This window comes from Actinia tenebrosa, unplaced genomic scaffold (genome assembly GCF_029948245.1).
Source record: "Actinia tenebrosa isolate PJP-AT-01 unplaced genomic scaffold, QUT_ActTen_1.0 PGA_scaffold17__23_contigs__length_9995812, whole genome shotgun sequence".
NCBI classification, from domain to species: Eukaryota; Metazoa; Cnidaria; class Anthozoa; order Actiniaria; family Actiniidae; genus Actinia; species Actinia tenebrosa.
Window position 1 is genome coordinate 8,008,628 of NW_028292577.1, and position 14,305 is coordinate 8,022,932.

Here is a 14,305-nt window from a genome sequence, read left to right on the forward strand (position 1 = left end):
CAGGAAACCCAAATGCGAGAATTCTCTCCCTTCCCCCTTGAGTGACTTGTTTAAGGTGGCTGCCTACTTTTGAACGTTCGAATTGAGCCCACGATGAGCGCGCGCTCAAAAACCGCTGAAAAATCTACAAGATTTTATTGAAGAACCATACGCGTTTTGAGCTTCAACAGGGCAAAACCCTCAAATTTTGCACGGGACTCCCTATTTTTTAATAAATCATTCGAAAAAACTCCTAAAAATCTAGGTTATATCAACATTTTAGAAAAAGTTTAAATCAGTAACACACGAAAAAATAGATTTTTGTAGGGATTTTTGTTCGACTTTATGAGATTTTTTAAGAGCACCGAAACTACAAAATATGACAAATCAATGTATTTTTTTGTATTTTTGTCGAAAATATCCATGTATTATTGTAGAATGATTGATTACCCTTCATTCGTGCAATCATAGAGTCTGCAAATAACTATTATCTTATGAATCTAAATTTTTTTCTAATCACTTCCGGTGGCGCAATTTTTACTCCAAAAGCTCGTGCGTAGGCTTCCATTAAATGCTGATTATCTCAAAAAGGAGCTCGGGACACCCTATTTTTCTTTCCAGATTTGGAATCAGCATCAAATTTCAATTCGGAAAATCGAAGTTTTAAAAAAAGTTTAAATCAATTTCCAAAAGTAGGCAGTCACCTTAATCCGCTTGTTTACACGGAATTTTCAAATTGTACTTTCTTCAGGTAAATTCGTTCATTATGTGATGAGTATATATCGTAAAAATTGCAGGACAAGTTTATTTTTGACGAAATACCGCTTTTTGAGTTAAAAATTCCTCAAAATCCACAATCCAATGTTCCTCTTCTAGGAGTTATGGGGGTAAACACAACGTTGCTATAGCAACCTTCAAACCCAGAGAGACAAGAAAGCACCAAGTACAGCACCAAGTGGTTGGAGTTGCCTGCTCCCTTGTACTGAAAGTACCTACATTTAAAGCCTACAAATAATGAACGAAGGCATATTTTTGATGAAAACAGTTTTTGAATAAGATACGCTTGTATTTTGATACATTTTTAACAAATTGGGGCAAGAATTACCCCTGCAAATTTGTAAATACTAAACGAGTTTGAAGAGCGCGAAACCAAAATGGAGTTCAACGACGTCCGCTTCGAGTTTATCTCGGACTATGTTCTCAAGACAATGAAGCTTAAAGCTGACAAATGGGCTAAATTGCAAGGAAATGAAGAATACCGTCAGTTAATAATAGACTTTTTCGAGAAACCAGAGCACAACACACTCGTAATTTCTTTATCTGGAGGCAGTCAGTTGGTACCGGCTTACGAGTTTCCAGAGAGCATGAAAAACAAAGCAGTCTACTTTGTCAAGAAAGAAAAGGGAATAAACGTTGGCAAAGACAATTTTAAAAACTCTTTGAGCTACGGAGATTTATCTGCTTCGCCTCTGGACCAACTTTCAGTTTTAGTTGAAGAGGTTTGTAGCTAAATATCTTGTGTTTACTTGTGCGTTTTGTGAAAATATTTGCAGAAGAAAGAGCAAAGATGGCGTCAGCTTCTTGCAGCAAACTCGCCATATTTTCTCATTTTTTCTGCCGTAAAATTCCTATAGATTATATTATCTTATTAAAAAAACAACACACAAACGCATGAAGTCAACCACTCTTCTTGGTTTAGTTAATGTTTCAACATTTATTTATTAGTTTGCCTATATTGTGATGAGGAGTTTACTAACTAAATATATGTTAAAAGTTGCATAAAAAGCAGCATAAAACCTTACTACATCCCCGAGTTACTGGACACGGTTTAACCCCAAATACATGGTATTATTTTGTTATGCAACAAATAAGACCAAAATCACCCATGTGGAAAATATTGAGGATACAGTATTATAGTTCATCTACAATAAATGTAATGTCTGCATCTTATATTTACATGTATTCAAGTTAATATTTAACGAATAGCTACAAAATACCTTTACAATGCTGGAAAATCAAAATGATTCTATTATCAATTGAATTATTTCCTCTGTGACTCCTAATTTGGTTTGAACAGACTTTTATTTATTTGTTTGTTTGTTTGTTTGTTTATTTATTTATTTACATAACTTTATCCATGATAATAATTATTATCTAAGTTCAAGGGCACTTGCCAATGGGATGTCATGGATATGCCTTGATTGATGTCCACCAAATCCTATTACTTCATTGCGACAACCATTTGAGAAGCACTCTAATAGTATCCTTGATTATTTTTTTGTAATTTATATAGATTCTAGTTCCATTACTGTCAAATCCACGTAACCATGAGCAGTGGCCAGCCGTGGTATCCCAAGATGTCATGCGACATGTTCACCAGTTAAAGAGTAATGTTTTTGTTATTGCTGGACAAGTTAAAGGCAAAACATTGCTGCCTCTTCCAGTAGGTTCGGAGCAGGTCTCTGAAGCTGTTGAAGCAGAAGAAAGGTAATTCATTATTTTCTTTGTTCAAATTTACCATCATCATTTTGTCATTAGAGTGTTAATGCATGCCCTAATTGATTGAAATCCTATTTTTCTTTTATAACACTTGCACACAAATAAACACACCGTTTTTTATGCCTTCCTTATGTTCTCTCAATAACCTGCATGTTTAGATCTGAGTATTTAAAAGAGAAAGCTGTTTGATATTTTAAAATCTAATAATGTGTTTTCATATCCTGTTTCTAGGGGTGAAACATTTGATCGCAGTCTTGTACATTCCATTGAATCAGTCATAATTGACTGGAGTCACCAAATTCAAACAGTTTTGAAAAGGAACTCAGCACAGTCTCTACTGGATGGAGAAAACCCAGGTCCTTTGGTTGAACTAGATTTCTGGCAAGCCAGGGCTTCAAACCTGGAATGTATCTTCCAGCAGGTAAAAAGAACGCGATTCAAGAAAAAGACATTTTCATGCTCTTAAATTGTTGTATTTTTGATGATTTTAGCACAGTTAACTAGAAGATATTCCTATTTTGAAATGTTATAAATAAATACAAATTCCTCAATTTTAGCTCCATGATGGAAAAGTGAGACGAATGGCTGAGCTATTAGAAAAGACACAAAGTAGTTACTTCCCAGCTTTCAAGAAGATCTTCAAAGATGTTATTTCTGGTAGGTATCACAGGAAATAGAGGTTATTTACCGTCTTAAAGTTGTTCGGATAGGGAAAACCTTTGGAGGCATAAAACTAATGTACTAACAAGTCACTCATGATTGTAAGCTGCATAGCTGCTATAAAGAAGTGCCTGAATATATGGACTGAAGATATTAAGCCAAGGTTGTTTTCAAGGCAAGGGCACAGTTTTTCCCTATCCAGACCAACTTTAGGATGGTATTTTTTTAGAATCCCATTTACTTTCCACTTGTTTAGCAAATTATTTGTTTTGTTCTCCCTTATCCCATTTGAGCGCATGGATGGCGAAAGCCTTAATCAGTATACTGGACTGCAGGCATGTATGATTCTTAAAATATCACACCAGAAAATAAAAAATTGTAGTGTCTCTCAGTTGAGTGACTGTGAACATAATGGGAATCAGGGCAAGGGTCTGGATATATAAACATTATCGGTGTCATCACTGACAACCAAAATATCAAATTTGTTAGTCTAGTATTTTTTTATCATTTTTAAATCAACTGAACAATCATTCTAGAATAAACTCACTAAAATCCTACTAATAGGTTTCATGTAATTGTGAAAATGATTGACTAACTACTCTATTTCTGACACTTTAGCACTTGAGGAAGCGAGAGACATAACCCTCCATCTCAAGCCTTTACGCAGACAACTTGAGGACATGGAGCAGTATGATTTCTCTGAGTTGCACAAGATTCTACCAGCAATCTTACATGTTGTGGGTCTATTATGGGCAAACTCCAAATTCTACTGTTCTCCACCAAGAATTATAGTCCTCCTTCAGGAGCTTTGCAACATGATTATTGATATGGTAAGAATTCATAGGTACAGCACCTTAAGCTTGCTGCAAAATCTCCTCGAACGTCATTTACAGGAAGCACAGGTGGCGTAGCAGGGTGCGCGCTCGCCTCTCATCAATGCGACCTGAGTTCCAGTCCCACCGGGTTCTGTGTTGTATATGAGTAGAGTTGTTTGTTGGTTCTCTCCTGTGCTTCCAGGGTTATACGGGTTCTCCGGTTTTCCTCCCTCCGCAAAAATCAACTCCTAAATTCCAATTCGATCATGGAATGAGGGCCACAGGTTTGTTAGCCACTGGCTATTAAGTGCTACCCTCGTGAAAAAAGGACATTATTCATATGGTATTCCATAAGGCATTAAATCATGAATTATTTGGATACTTCAAAATTTACCTTTTCCCTCAAGTTCTGAATTTAACATTGACATGCTTTTAATTTTCATAGGCCAGAACATATCTTGATCCTGCAGAAATTTTCAAGTCTGAAGTTGAAGAGGCTTATGAAAAGACACAAAAAGCCATTGAGATTTGCATGTTGTTCAAAAACACATTCCAAGAAAACAGGAAGAACATCTCCAAGTTTTTCAAAGAGGGTGCCGACATCAAGCCTTGGGAGTTTGGCAATGAGCTTGTTTTCACAAGACTTGATAAGTTTGTTGAGAGATTGCAAGTTGTAGAGGTAAATATATTATCAAATACTGTTGATGGACTGTATGCTATTATCATCTCATTTAAATTTGTTTGTTGAGTAGCAGCTTTCAATAGAGAGGTTTTTATATGAGTGGAAATCATGCCATATTGACTTACTGCACATATTACATGGTGTGAATATTGAATGGGTAGAACTGTGGTGAAATAATGATAGATGTGTTGATCATCACAGTGAATGAGCGATCTAAGCGAACGCTGTAAAGAAAGACTTGAAAACATGATTTCATGCTTCAATGGGAATCGAACCCATGACCTCCGAGATGCCGGTGCAATGCTCTACCAACTGAGCTATGAAGCCAATCCTGTTGGCGAGCAGTCATTTTTGTTGGGTTCATCAAGCCTCTATATGTAATAAGTGTGAATATTGAATGGGTAGAACTGTGGTGAAATAATGATAGATGTGTTGATCATCACAGTGAATGAGCAATCTAAGCGAACGCTGTAAAGAAAGACTTGAAAAAATGATTTCAGCATTTGCTTAGATCGCTCATTCACTGTGATGATCAACACATCTATCAATATTACATGATATGACATATCTGGGATAACACTGAAATGGCTTTCCATTGTCTTCAAGTAATTCATCCAATTACTACATATAGTTACAGCTGGTGATAAAATATGGTATGGTCACAGTAGTACGGCTATGAATAAATTTCCCCGTCATGCGAAAACCACTCTATTACATCAACTTGTACGGTTGTTAGCTGCATCCTAAAATTTGGTATTTCACTGCCACTGATCAAAATCAGTCAGTCAGTTAGTGTCATTAAAAAACAAAACTACAACGGGTAGTTTGCAACTACTGGTTTGGATTTATTGCCATAAATTCAAAAGTTACCAGAAGATTTGTAACTGTTTTCGTGACAGCATCAGTACTCACATCTCATGATCTGATTACATTTTCACCTTCCCAAAGGATGTGTTTTCAACAGCGATGGAGTTCAGCAAGCTGGAAAAAGTAGAAATTGCAGGCATCAAGGGGAAAGTGCTGAGTCATCAAGTGGTGGAGATCTTCAATGAGTTCAATGAGCTCTATGCTATGTTTGGTAATCGAACATATGATGGGCTGGATGCTACAAACAAGGTGCAGTTAACAAACTATTTTGTTGCTTCAAATCATTATTCAGTTGTAACCCAGTATTGGGTTCAGGAGGGTAAATAGCCATCCCCCTAAATGACACCAAAAACACATATTTCTAAAATTCTTAGGTTCAAAATTTTCTGGGTAGGGGGTTGGGGAATGTACCCTGACCCTGTAAGGAGCTCATCCCTTGCCAAGTCATTAGGTCATCACCTTTCCCATCAATCAATTATCTTCCAGATCTGCCTCAGCTCACAGATGCTTTGTTTAGGTTGACTGGAATTTAAGAATCACTGTACTGTGAAGCAGCTTTTCAAACAAAATCTTTAACTTTGTGTGTTTGTTACAGGAATTTGTTGATGACTACAATCAGTTCAGAGAAAGAATCACAGACCTGGATAGACGGCTGGCTTCAATAGTTTGCCAGGCGTTTGATGACTGTCCAAGTACAGAGTCAGCTCTTAAGGTACATGTATGTTAGTGAGAGCAGTGTCTATTAGGAAGACTGTATTGGCCACACACACTTCATTTCTCTAATGCAAACTTTTTTGAAAGCAGTATGTCAGATGCATTTATCTAGACTTTTATTTACTTTGATGGTTGGGTAATTGTGTAGTTCCAGAAATTATCCATACCCCCCCCCCCCCTTCCCCTGCCATGGAAGAAATGTTTTACCAACCCTCCACCCCCACCCCCCCCCCCCCAACAATTGGGAATTCCAATTTTCTTCCATACAAAGTGTGTAATTTTGTTCTTTCTCTGACCCTCCCACCCCCCCCCCCACCCCTTGGAAAATTCAAATTCCTCAGGGAGGGGGGTATGGATAATTTCTGGAACTACACATTATGACTTATTTTGAATGCTCTGTGTGTATAATTTCTGTTTGGCAATAGTACTTACAGATAAAGTAGTGATCTTCATTCCCCTTAGCTTAAATACATATATCTCCGTATTACATGTGTAGCAGATTCCCAAGGTTGCTACTTGCATGGCCATGAAATTTTCTTCCCATTTTCACTGTTCAACAAACCTGTACTCGCCCTTTATTCAGTAGACACCAGGTAATATAAAGTCCCAATGCAAAGTGTCCATGCACTAAATAGAGGTACTACTGTATCAGTGTCTGAGCTGATAGGTATGGTGTATTAATATCCTATTTCTTGTTTTCAGCTATTGGACTGCCTTGGCTCACTTCTCGACCGTCCATTGATCCATGTTGACTTTTCTAAAAAATATCCAGTGCTATTAAGAATGTTTGAACATGAACTGGATCAATCCAAAGTGATCTTTGACAACCAAATGGCTGCTAAACAAGCTGACAGAACTCCACCAATCAACAAGAACATGCCTCCTATTTCTGGAGCACTGAAATGGTCCAATGAATTGAGAGACAGAATTACCAAACCCATGCAAGCTCTTAAGCTGTCTCTAAATCATGGGTAGGTTGAATTCAAGGTTTATAAACGAATAACTTGACTTGGGATAAGGTGACAGAACCGGGGGGAGGAGGGAGGGGGTACTCCCTATATTTGCTATACGGGTATGTGCCGGCCTATAGGGTATGGTTTTTCAGCTTTTGGGTCTGGGGTAGGGTATCATTTTTTGACATTTTGTCTTGGATAGGGTATCATTTTAGTCTGGGATAGGGTTAATGATTTGGTCGTTTTTGTCTGGCGAATAGGCTACGCTCTCTGCTGACCAAAAACAATAAAAATGTTAGTAAATTTTGAGGTCCTGGTGGCACATCCCTACCCAAAATGGGGTAGTAGTACCCCCCCCCCCCCCCCCCCCCCCGGGTGAAAGACTTAGGTTGGGGTGATTTGAAGTTTTATTGAAGTTGTCTTAACATTTATTTTTACCATAAATAATCATCTTTTTTGATAATGCTGCTCATGGCCACTGAAAGCTTTGAAAAGGTACTTGGATATGCTGAATCCAGTAATATGACTACGAGGTTACTGGGTGCTCAATGAGGCTCCAGGAATGGACATTCTTCCTGTAATTATAGTTCTACAGTTTATCATCTGGTTTATTCCCTGAAGATACTAAACTTTGCTCATGACCATCTATAGAACTAAATATGAGCAGTTAAAAAAAAACCAACCTTTTTTCTTCCTCTGGTTTTACATTCGTTGATGTACTCTCACTGAATGTATTATTGCTTGGTTTCACTTGACATCATTTCCTGTTTCCTGCTGATGTTCATCAGCTGAATAGAATACTCTTTCTAGCTGACGGCACTTATTAGTCAATATTTGATCATCATTTCAAGCAGATGATGAGATTCAAAGACTTTCAACAGCTGATATAAACCCAGCTATATCTTTTATTCCTTCTTTTTCTGATCATAATTCTTTCCCTCAACTGCAAACGTATTTTCCTCTGTCAACTGATGTCTGCATTTACCAAGCATAACCTCACACTCAAAGTATTTCTCATTTTCTTCCATTGAGATAGGAATTCCACAGATATCAATCTACAGTACTTTATCTTTCTTTCATTTCTTTTATTCTTTTCTTATTCCACTCTAAAGGCCTGCTTCTGATTTTCCTCCCATTCAGGCTCTCAAAAGGTACCTGACTTTATTCTCTTTCATCTTTTTACATTTCCCATCTACTTGCTTTTCATAATCATAACATTCCAAATAAAGGATGAGGTATATGCATGTTCGTTTACCAATCCTGTAACTTTATGTTAACGTGAAAAACGTTTTAATTCTGGACCTGTTTCAACCATCATCTCATGCTTGGCCTCTGTTGTTAGTATATGCATGGGATTTCTTTTTCTCGCTATCTCGGATAGCTTTACAAACCATTAACTTTGAAATGATGTTTAATTAGCGTCATTAAAATGTGATGAACTTACAGTATAAAGAAGTAAGGGACACTCCTTTGGCCGTATTTTTTTTCTGGTCTATATATTTGGATACGCTATTCGATTTATTGCTATCAATTTTTACACGACAGAGAGTCAGTATCAGTGCTCGAGAAAAAAGTTTATATGAATATTTGAATGATTTTTTTCAGGTCTCTTGAGACGGCAGAAGCGATGATTATATTCAACAAGTATGATGAAATGAATAAACTATTGACCAGGTTTGTAATCTGTATTCATGTATCGAATAGATTAAAACTTGTGGCTAAACTAAAAACTACTGTACGTATATACTAGCTATACAATAGTTTTGAGTTCAAGTGACATTCCACGGTCGGATATTCCATGGTGTGCCACGAGAAAGCATTGTCTAACCTATTATATACGAGTGACAAGTGGGATATTCCATGGTGTGCCACGAGAAAGTATTGTACAACTATTTTATCCAACGCCATTAGAAATTAGTCAAGAAATTTAAAACACCGTAGACGTAATGCCTGAGTAGAAGAAACTGTAGAATACTGCGGAATATACAACTGCTTTCCTGCATTTTGATTGGCTGAATTTTCAGTGGTGTAGAAAACAACAGTGCATTACATTCCAGGGTGTACAGCTGAATTATCTATTTTTTACTAAATTGCAGTCTTTACTTTGTTTAGTTATGATGAAGAGGTTTACAATGAGTGGACTAAAGGCGTCGATCACATATGTCAGCAGAACTTGGACAAGCCTTTGATTGTCAGAGATCCCAATACCAAGCTCATCAAAGTCAACTTTGATCCTGATGTAAGACACATGATACCTTTATTTCAATAGAGTAACATATTATCGAATTGATCATAGCGAGCGAATTTGAGTTTCCGTATCCAGAGTATGCCAATACGGCATATTTTACACAAACTTGATAATGATAATGATAATGATAATGATAATGATAATGATAATGATAATGATAATGATAATGATAATGATAATATTTATTTAAATACGATAAGTTTTACAGCGTTGCTGATGTGGTCGTGTATTGAATTACAAATATAGTATCTCTATAATATCTATAATGATAACTTCTCGATTTGACTCCAACGAGGTGATGAAAAGTGTCAACTTGACTCCAAGAATCTGACCAGAATGTTTGTCTTGCGGAGCATATATAGTCACCCTAGTCAGTAAAGGCAATTGCTGCCTAATTTTCTTTGAAACATTGAATAAACCTAATTGTATTTACGTCTGTGGACTTTCAGCTAACCGCGGTTCTTCGAGAAGTAAAATACTTAGAAACTGCACAAAACGAGACCCTGGAAACGATCCCTGACAGTGCTACTACTATCTACTCACGGAATGAAACATTCCACAAGTTTTGCGCTAACCTGGACTTAACAGTAGCATGGTATAATAAAGTTCGCGAGACCTTACTGGACGTGGAGTTTCCTCTTGTTGAAGGACAGCTACAGAACATCGATAACCAACTAGAACAGGCTGAGAAGAGCTTGAACTGGAACAGTGATGGTATGGCTTTTAAACTTTATATATTCTCTTGTCGTTGTTGTGGTCATAACGAAGTGATGTTAAAATAATTTGGCAAGGGGAGGGGAGGGGGGGACCATTTTATAGTGACGTAATTTCCAAGGTGATAAAAGTAATTCTATGTAGGAATAACGGTTTGATGTTCCAATATAGTTATCGAAAAAGAATTGGTCTTGCATTGCAGACCGGCATCTTTTCTGTCCAACGTTCAACCTTTTTTTAACCTCGCAAAGGAACTGTTGTCCCAACAGGAAAAGTGGTCATCATCACCATCATCACCATCACACCATCATCATTATCAACCACCACCATCATCGCCGTTGTCATCGTTAGCAAGCTTCATATATAATTTTTAGTGTTTCACGATTTGTTAGTCATGCGTCAGAAATAATGCCCACCATCATCGTTATCCTGACTTCATCACCACCACCACACCATCATCATTATCAACCACCACCATCATTGCCGTTGTCATCGTTAGCAAGCTTCATATGTAATTTTTTAGTGTATCACGATTTGTTAGTCATGCGTCAGAAATAATGCTCAACATCATCGTTATCAACATCATCACCACCACCACACCATCATCATTATCAACCACCACCATCATTGCCGATGTCATCGTTAGCAAGCTTCATATGTAATTTTTTAGTGTATCACGATTTGTTAGTCATGCGTCAGAAATAATGCTCACCATCATCGTTATCAACATCATCACCACCACCACACCATCATCATTATCAACCACCACCATCATTGCCGATGTCATCGTTAGCAAGCTTCATATGTAATTTTTTAGTGTATCACGATTTGTTAGTCATGCGTCAGAAATAATGCTCACCATCATCGTTATCAACATCATCACCACCACCACACCATCATCATTATCAACCACCACCATCATTGCCGTTGTCATCGTTAGCAAGCTTCATGTATAATTTCGTAGTGTATCACGATGCGTTAGTCATGTTTCATTGTATTCTTTAGCGGCCTGGGAGTACATCGAGAAGACTCGAGACATGGTTCATGATCTTCAAAACCGTGTGCAAGCTGCTAAGGACAACGTAGATGCTATAAGTGAATTGATGACTAAATGGAGTGAGGCTCCTCTGTATGAAAGAAAAGAAGGCAAAAAGGAAGGTCTCTTGAATTTAGAGGTAAAATCTAGTATGCAATTCCCATAGCCATACCTAATTATCCCATACCTTTCCTTATCCGGAACACTCAAGATACATAACTAGTCTATTATATCATGCCGTGGTATTTGAACTGCATTTATGTCTTGTTTTCAGGATCGTGTTTCATTGCTTCATAAAAGATACGCTGTGATCGAACAATCAGGAGAGAAAATACATGCCTTACTGCAGGTAATTTCATTAGCCAAAACTTATTTCTAGCAGCATTACTAAATGATGGACCATTAGATAACTGAGGGGTTGGTTGCAGGATTTAACGAGTTGGGTATTTATTTTTGCGTAACAACCTCTGCGAGCAATGTTTTTGTGTTTGTTTGATATTTCTTTACTGAAAGGAGAGGTTGCACCATACTTTTTTGGTAGGTGAAGGGCTTGCTCGATATTTTTGGGGGGATTTACGCACCCCCCCCCCCCCCCAATTATGTAATGCTCCGTCCCTAAATGGTTTTGACGCTTAAAAGTACAAGGCCAGACTATACAATGTATTTTCTTTTCCAGAAAAACCTGGAGTTATTCAAGGCAGATTCCAACACAGACATCTGGCGTGCATACGTTGACTATCTAGATGACATGGTACTTGATGGTTTCTTTAACTGCATCCACTGCTCTCTTAACTACCTGTTAGACAATACAGACTTGAAACACAACAGCACTCCTTTATTCGAAGCCAAGCTTGAGCTCCAACAACCAGACCTGGTGTTCATTCCATCGTTAGATTTCGGAGTGTCTGACGGATATTATGATCTGGTGGAAAGCATCGTGAGTGACGTCTATAAGATGGCGTCTCTTGTGAAGAGACTTGCCGACCATAGCGAATCGGATAATTATCAGTCTGACGTAGAAGACATGCTTGATTTGTCTGAAATGAGGCAAGACTTGATGGACAGAGTCACTGGTATCATGAACAAAGCCAACGAGTATCGAAGTTCTTTCGACAATTTTTCGTATCTTTGGCTGGACGACAGGGCCGAGTTCATGCGCCAATTCTTACTGTACAACCATGTTTTGACTGCAGAGGAAATCGAGGCACACACAGAAGATGGTGTACCAGAGTGCCCTCCAACGTTAGAACAGTTCAAAGAGCAAATCGATACGTATGAGATGCTCTATTCGGAAGTAGAAGAAGTAGAAGGAACGAATGTATTTGATACGTGGTTTAGAGTCGATGCTCGACCCTTCAAGCAGGCTTTGTTAAACATCATCAAGAGATGGAGCTACATGTTCAAGCAGCATCTCATTGACCATGTCACCAACAGCTTGAATGATCTCTCTGAGTTTATCAAGGTTGCAGATGTTGGTCTTACTGAAACTGTCCAGGAAGGTGACTACAATGGTCTGGTAGCGGTCATGGGACATCTGATGGCTGTGAAGGATAGACAGTCAGCTACTGACGAGATGTTCGAACCTCTGAAACAAACGATTGAGTTACTAAAGACCTATGGGCAAGAGATGCCAGAAGAGGTGCACACACAGTTGCAGGAACTTCCTGAACAATGGAACAACAGCAAGAAGATCGCAGTCACTGTCAAACAACAAGTTGCTCCTCTACAAGCCACAGAGGTTGCCATCATCAGGAGAAAATGCGGTCAGTTCGACATCAAGCAACACGAATTCCGAGAGGATTTCCGCAAAACGGCGCCATTTGCATTCGACTCTACCAATGTGTACGAGCGTCTGGATAAATCGAACCGCGAAATATGTAACATGGAGAAGGAGATGGGTGCTCTACATGAGTCAGCCGGTCTGTTCGAGGTGAACTTCCCTGATTACAAACAACTGCGCGCCTGTCGTAAAGAAGTCTTCATGCTCAAACACTTATGGGACATGGTGTTTGTGGTCAGTACGAGTATCGATGAGTGGAAGCTGACTGCATGGGCTGATATCAATGTAGAGGACATGGAGATGGAGTGTAAGCGATTCGTCAAGGAGATTCGTTCGCTCGATAAAGAGATGCGTGCCTGGGACGCTTTCGCTGGGCTGGACTCAACCGTTAAGAACATGGTGACTTCACTGCGTGCTGTAGGAGAGCTACAGAATCCTGCTATCCGAGAACGTCATTGGGAACAACTTATGCAGGCAACAAAGGTATGTTTACGAACGCCTGCTACTCCCCCTGTTTCTAAGTTTTCCTTAAATCCAATACGTTCCACTGTGTGCACCTTTTCCTACCATATAACCACTAGACCGGCCCGCAATGTAAATGACCCAAGAGGTACAATATTTTGATCCATGTGTTTTTGCTTATAGTCAGTATGTGAGCTATGGGTTCCATACGGGTTTGTCGCACATTTCACTACGGCTGACTTAGATTAGTAAAATAAATCTTCTTTGCCGTGTTTGACAATCAGTCTTTTTTCCGATAATCACTTGAATTGATACTTACTATTTTTCATTACGCTTCCACCAGGTCAAGTTTGTCATGGACGATGACGCAACACTGGCTGATCTACTTGCGCTCAACCTTCACAACTTCGAAGAGGAGGTGCGAGGTATCGTTGACAAAGCCACCAAAGAACTCGGCATGGAAAAGATTCTGAAAGAACTGAACGTCACTTGGTCTCAGATGGAATTCGAGTATGAAGAACACCTCCGAACCAAAGTACCTCTACTGAAATCTAGTGAAGAACTGATCGAAACCCTTGAAGACAACCAAGTGCAGCTGCAAAACCTGATGACATCCAAATACATTGGACACTTCTTGGAAGAGGTCACTTCATGGCAAAAGAAGCTATCTACTGCTGACTCGGTGATTAGTATCTGGTTCGAAGTCCAAAGAACTTGGTCTCATTTGGAGAGTATCTTCATTGGGTCTGAAGATATTCGAAATCAATTGCCAGAAGACTCAAAAAGATTCGATGGCATTGACACTGACTTCAAGGTTCGTGATACTCGGTATTTGATATCCTTCCAAACCCAGTGGTGTCTGGATATTCAAGTATGAAAATGATGGTAGTTGACAT

At 38.6% G+C, this 14,305-nt stretch overlaps 1 protein-coding gene across 1 annotated transcript in view; it reads left to right on the forward strand.

Annotated features, from left to right (window-relative positions):
* The first annotated feature begins 897 nt into the window (after positions 1–897).
* Positions 898–14,305, forward strand: part of LOC116291215 (dynein beta chain, ciliary-like) — a 35,314-nt gene continuing 21,906 nt past the window's right edge. The window contains exons 1-16 of the mRNA XM_089031577.1: positions 898–1,478; positions 2,273–2,466; positions 2,710–2,899; positions 3,036–3,135; positions 3,757–3,968; positions 4,399–4,632; positions 5,584–5,751; positions 6,098–6,214; positions 6,919–7,187; positions 8,775–8,843; positions 9,282–9,408; positions 9,867–10,131; positions 11,137–11,306; positions 11,442–11,516; positions 11,844–13,430; positions 13,753–14,223. Of these exons, the coding sequence (XP_088887703.1) occupies positions 1,134–1,478; positions 2,273–2,466; positions 2,710–2,899; positions 3,036–3,135; positions 3,757–3,968; positions 4,399–4,632; positions 5,584–5,751; positions 6,098–6,214; positions 6,919–7,187; positions 8,775–8,843; positions 9,282–9,408; positions 9,867–10,131; positions 11,137–11,306; positions 11,442–11,516; positions 11,844–13,430; positions 13,753–14,223 (4,593 nt within the window). The 5' untranslated portion in view covers positions 898–1,133. The remainder of the gene's footprint in view (positions 1,479–2,272; positions 2,467–2,709; positions 2,900–3,035; positions 3,136–3,756; positions 3,969–4,398; positions 4,633–5,583; positions 5,752–6,097; positions 6,215–6,918; positions 7,188–8,774; positions 8,844–9,281; positions 9,409–9,866; positions 10,132–11,136; positions 11,307–11,441; positions 11,517–11,843; positions 13,431–13,752; positions 14,224–14,305) is intronic.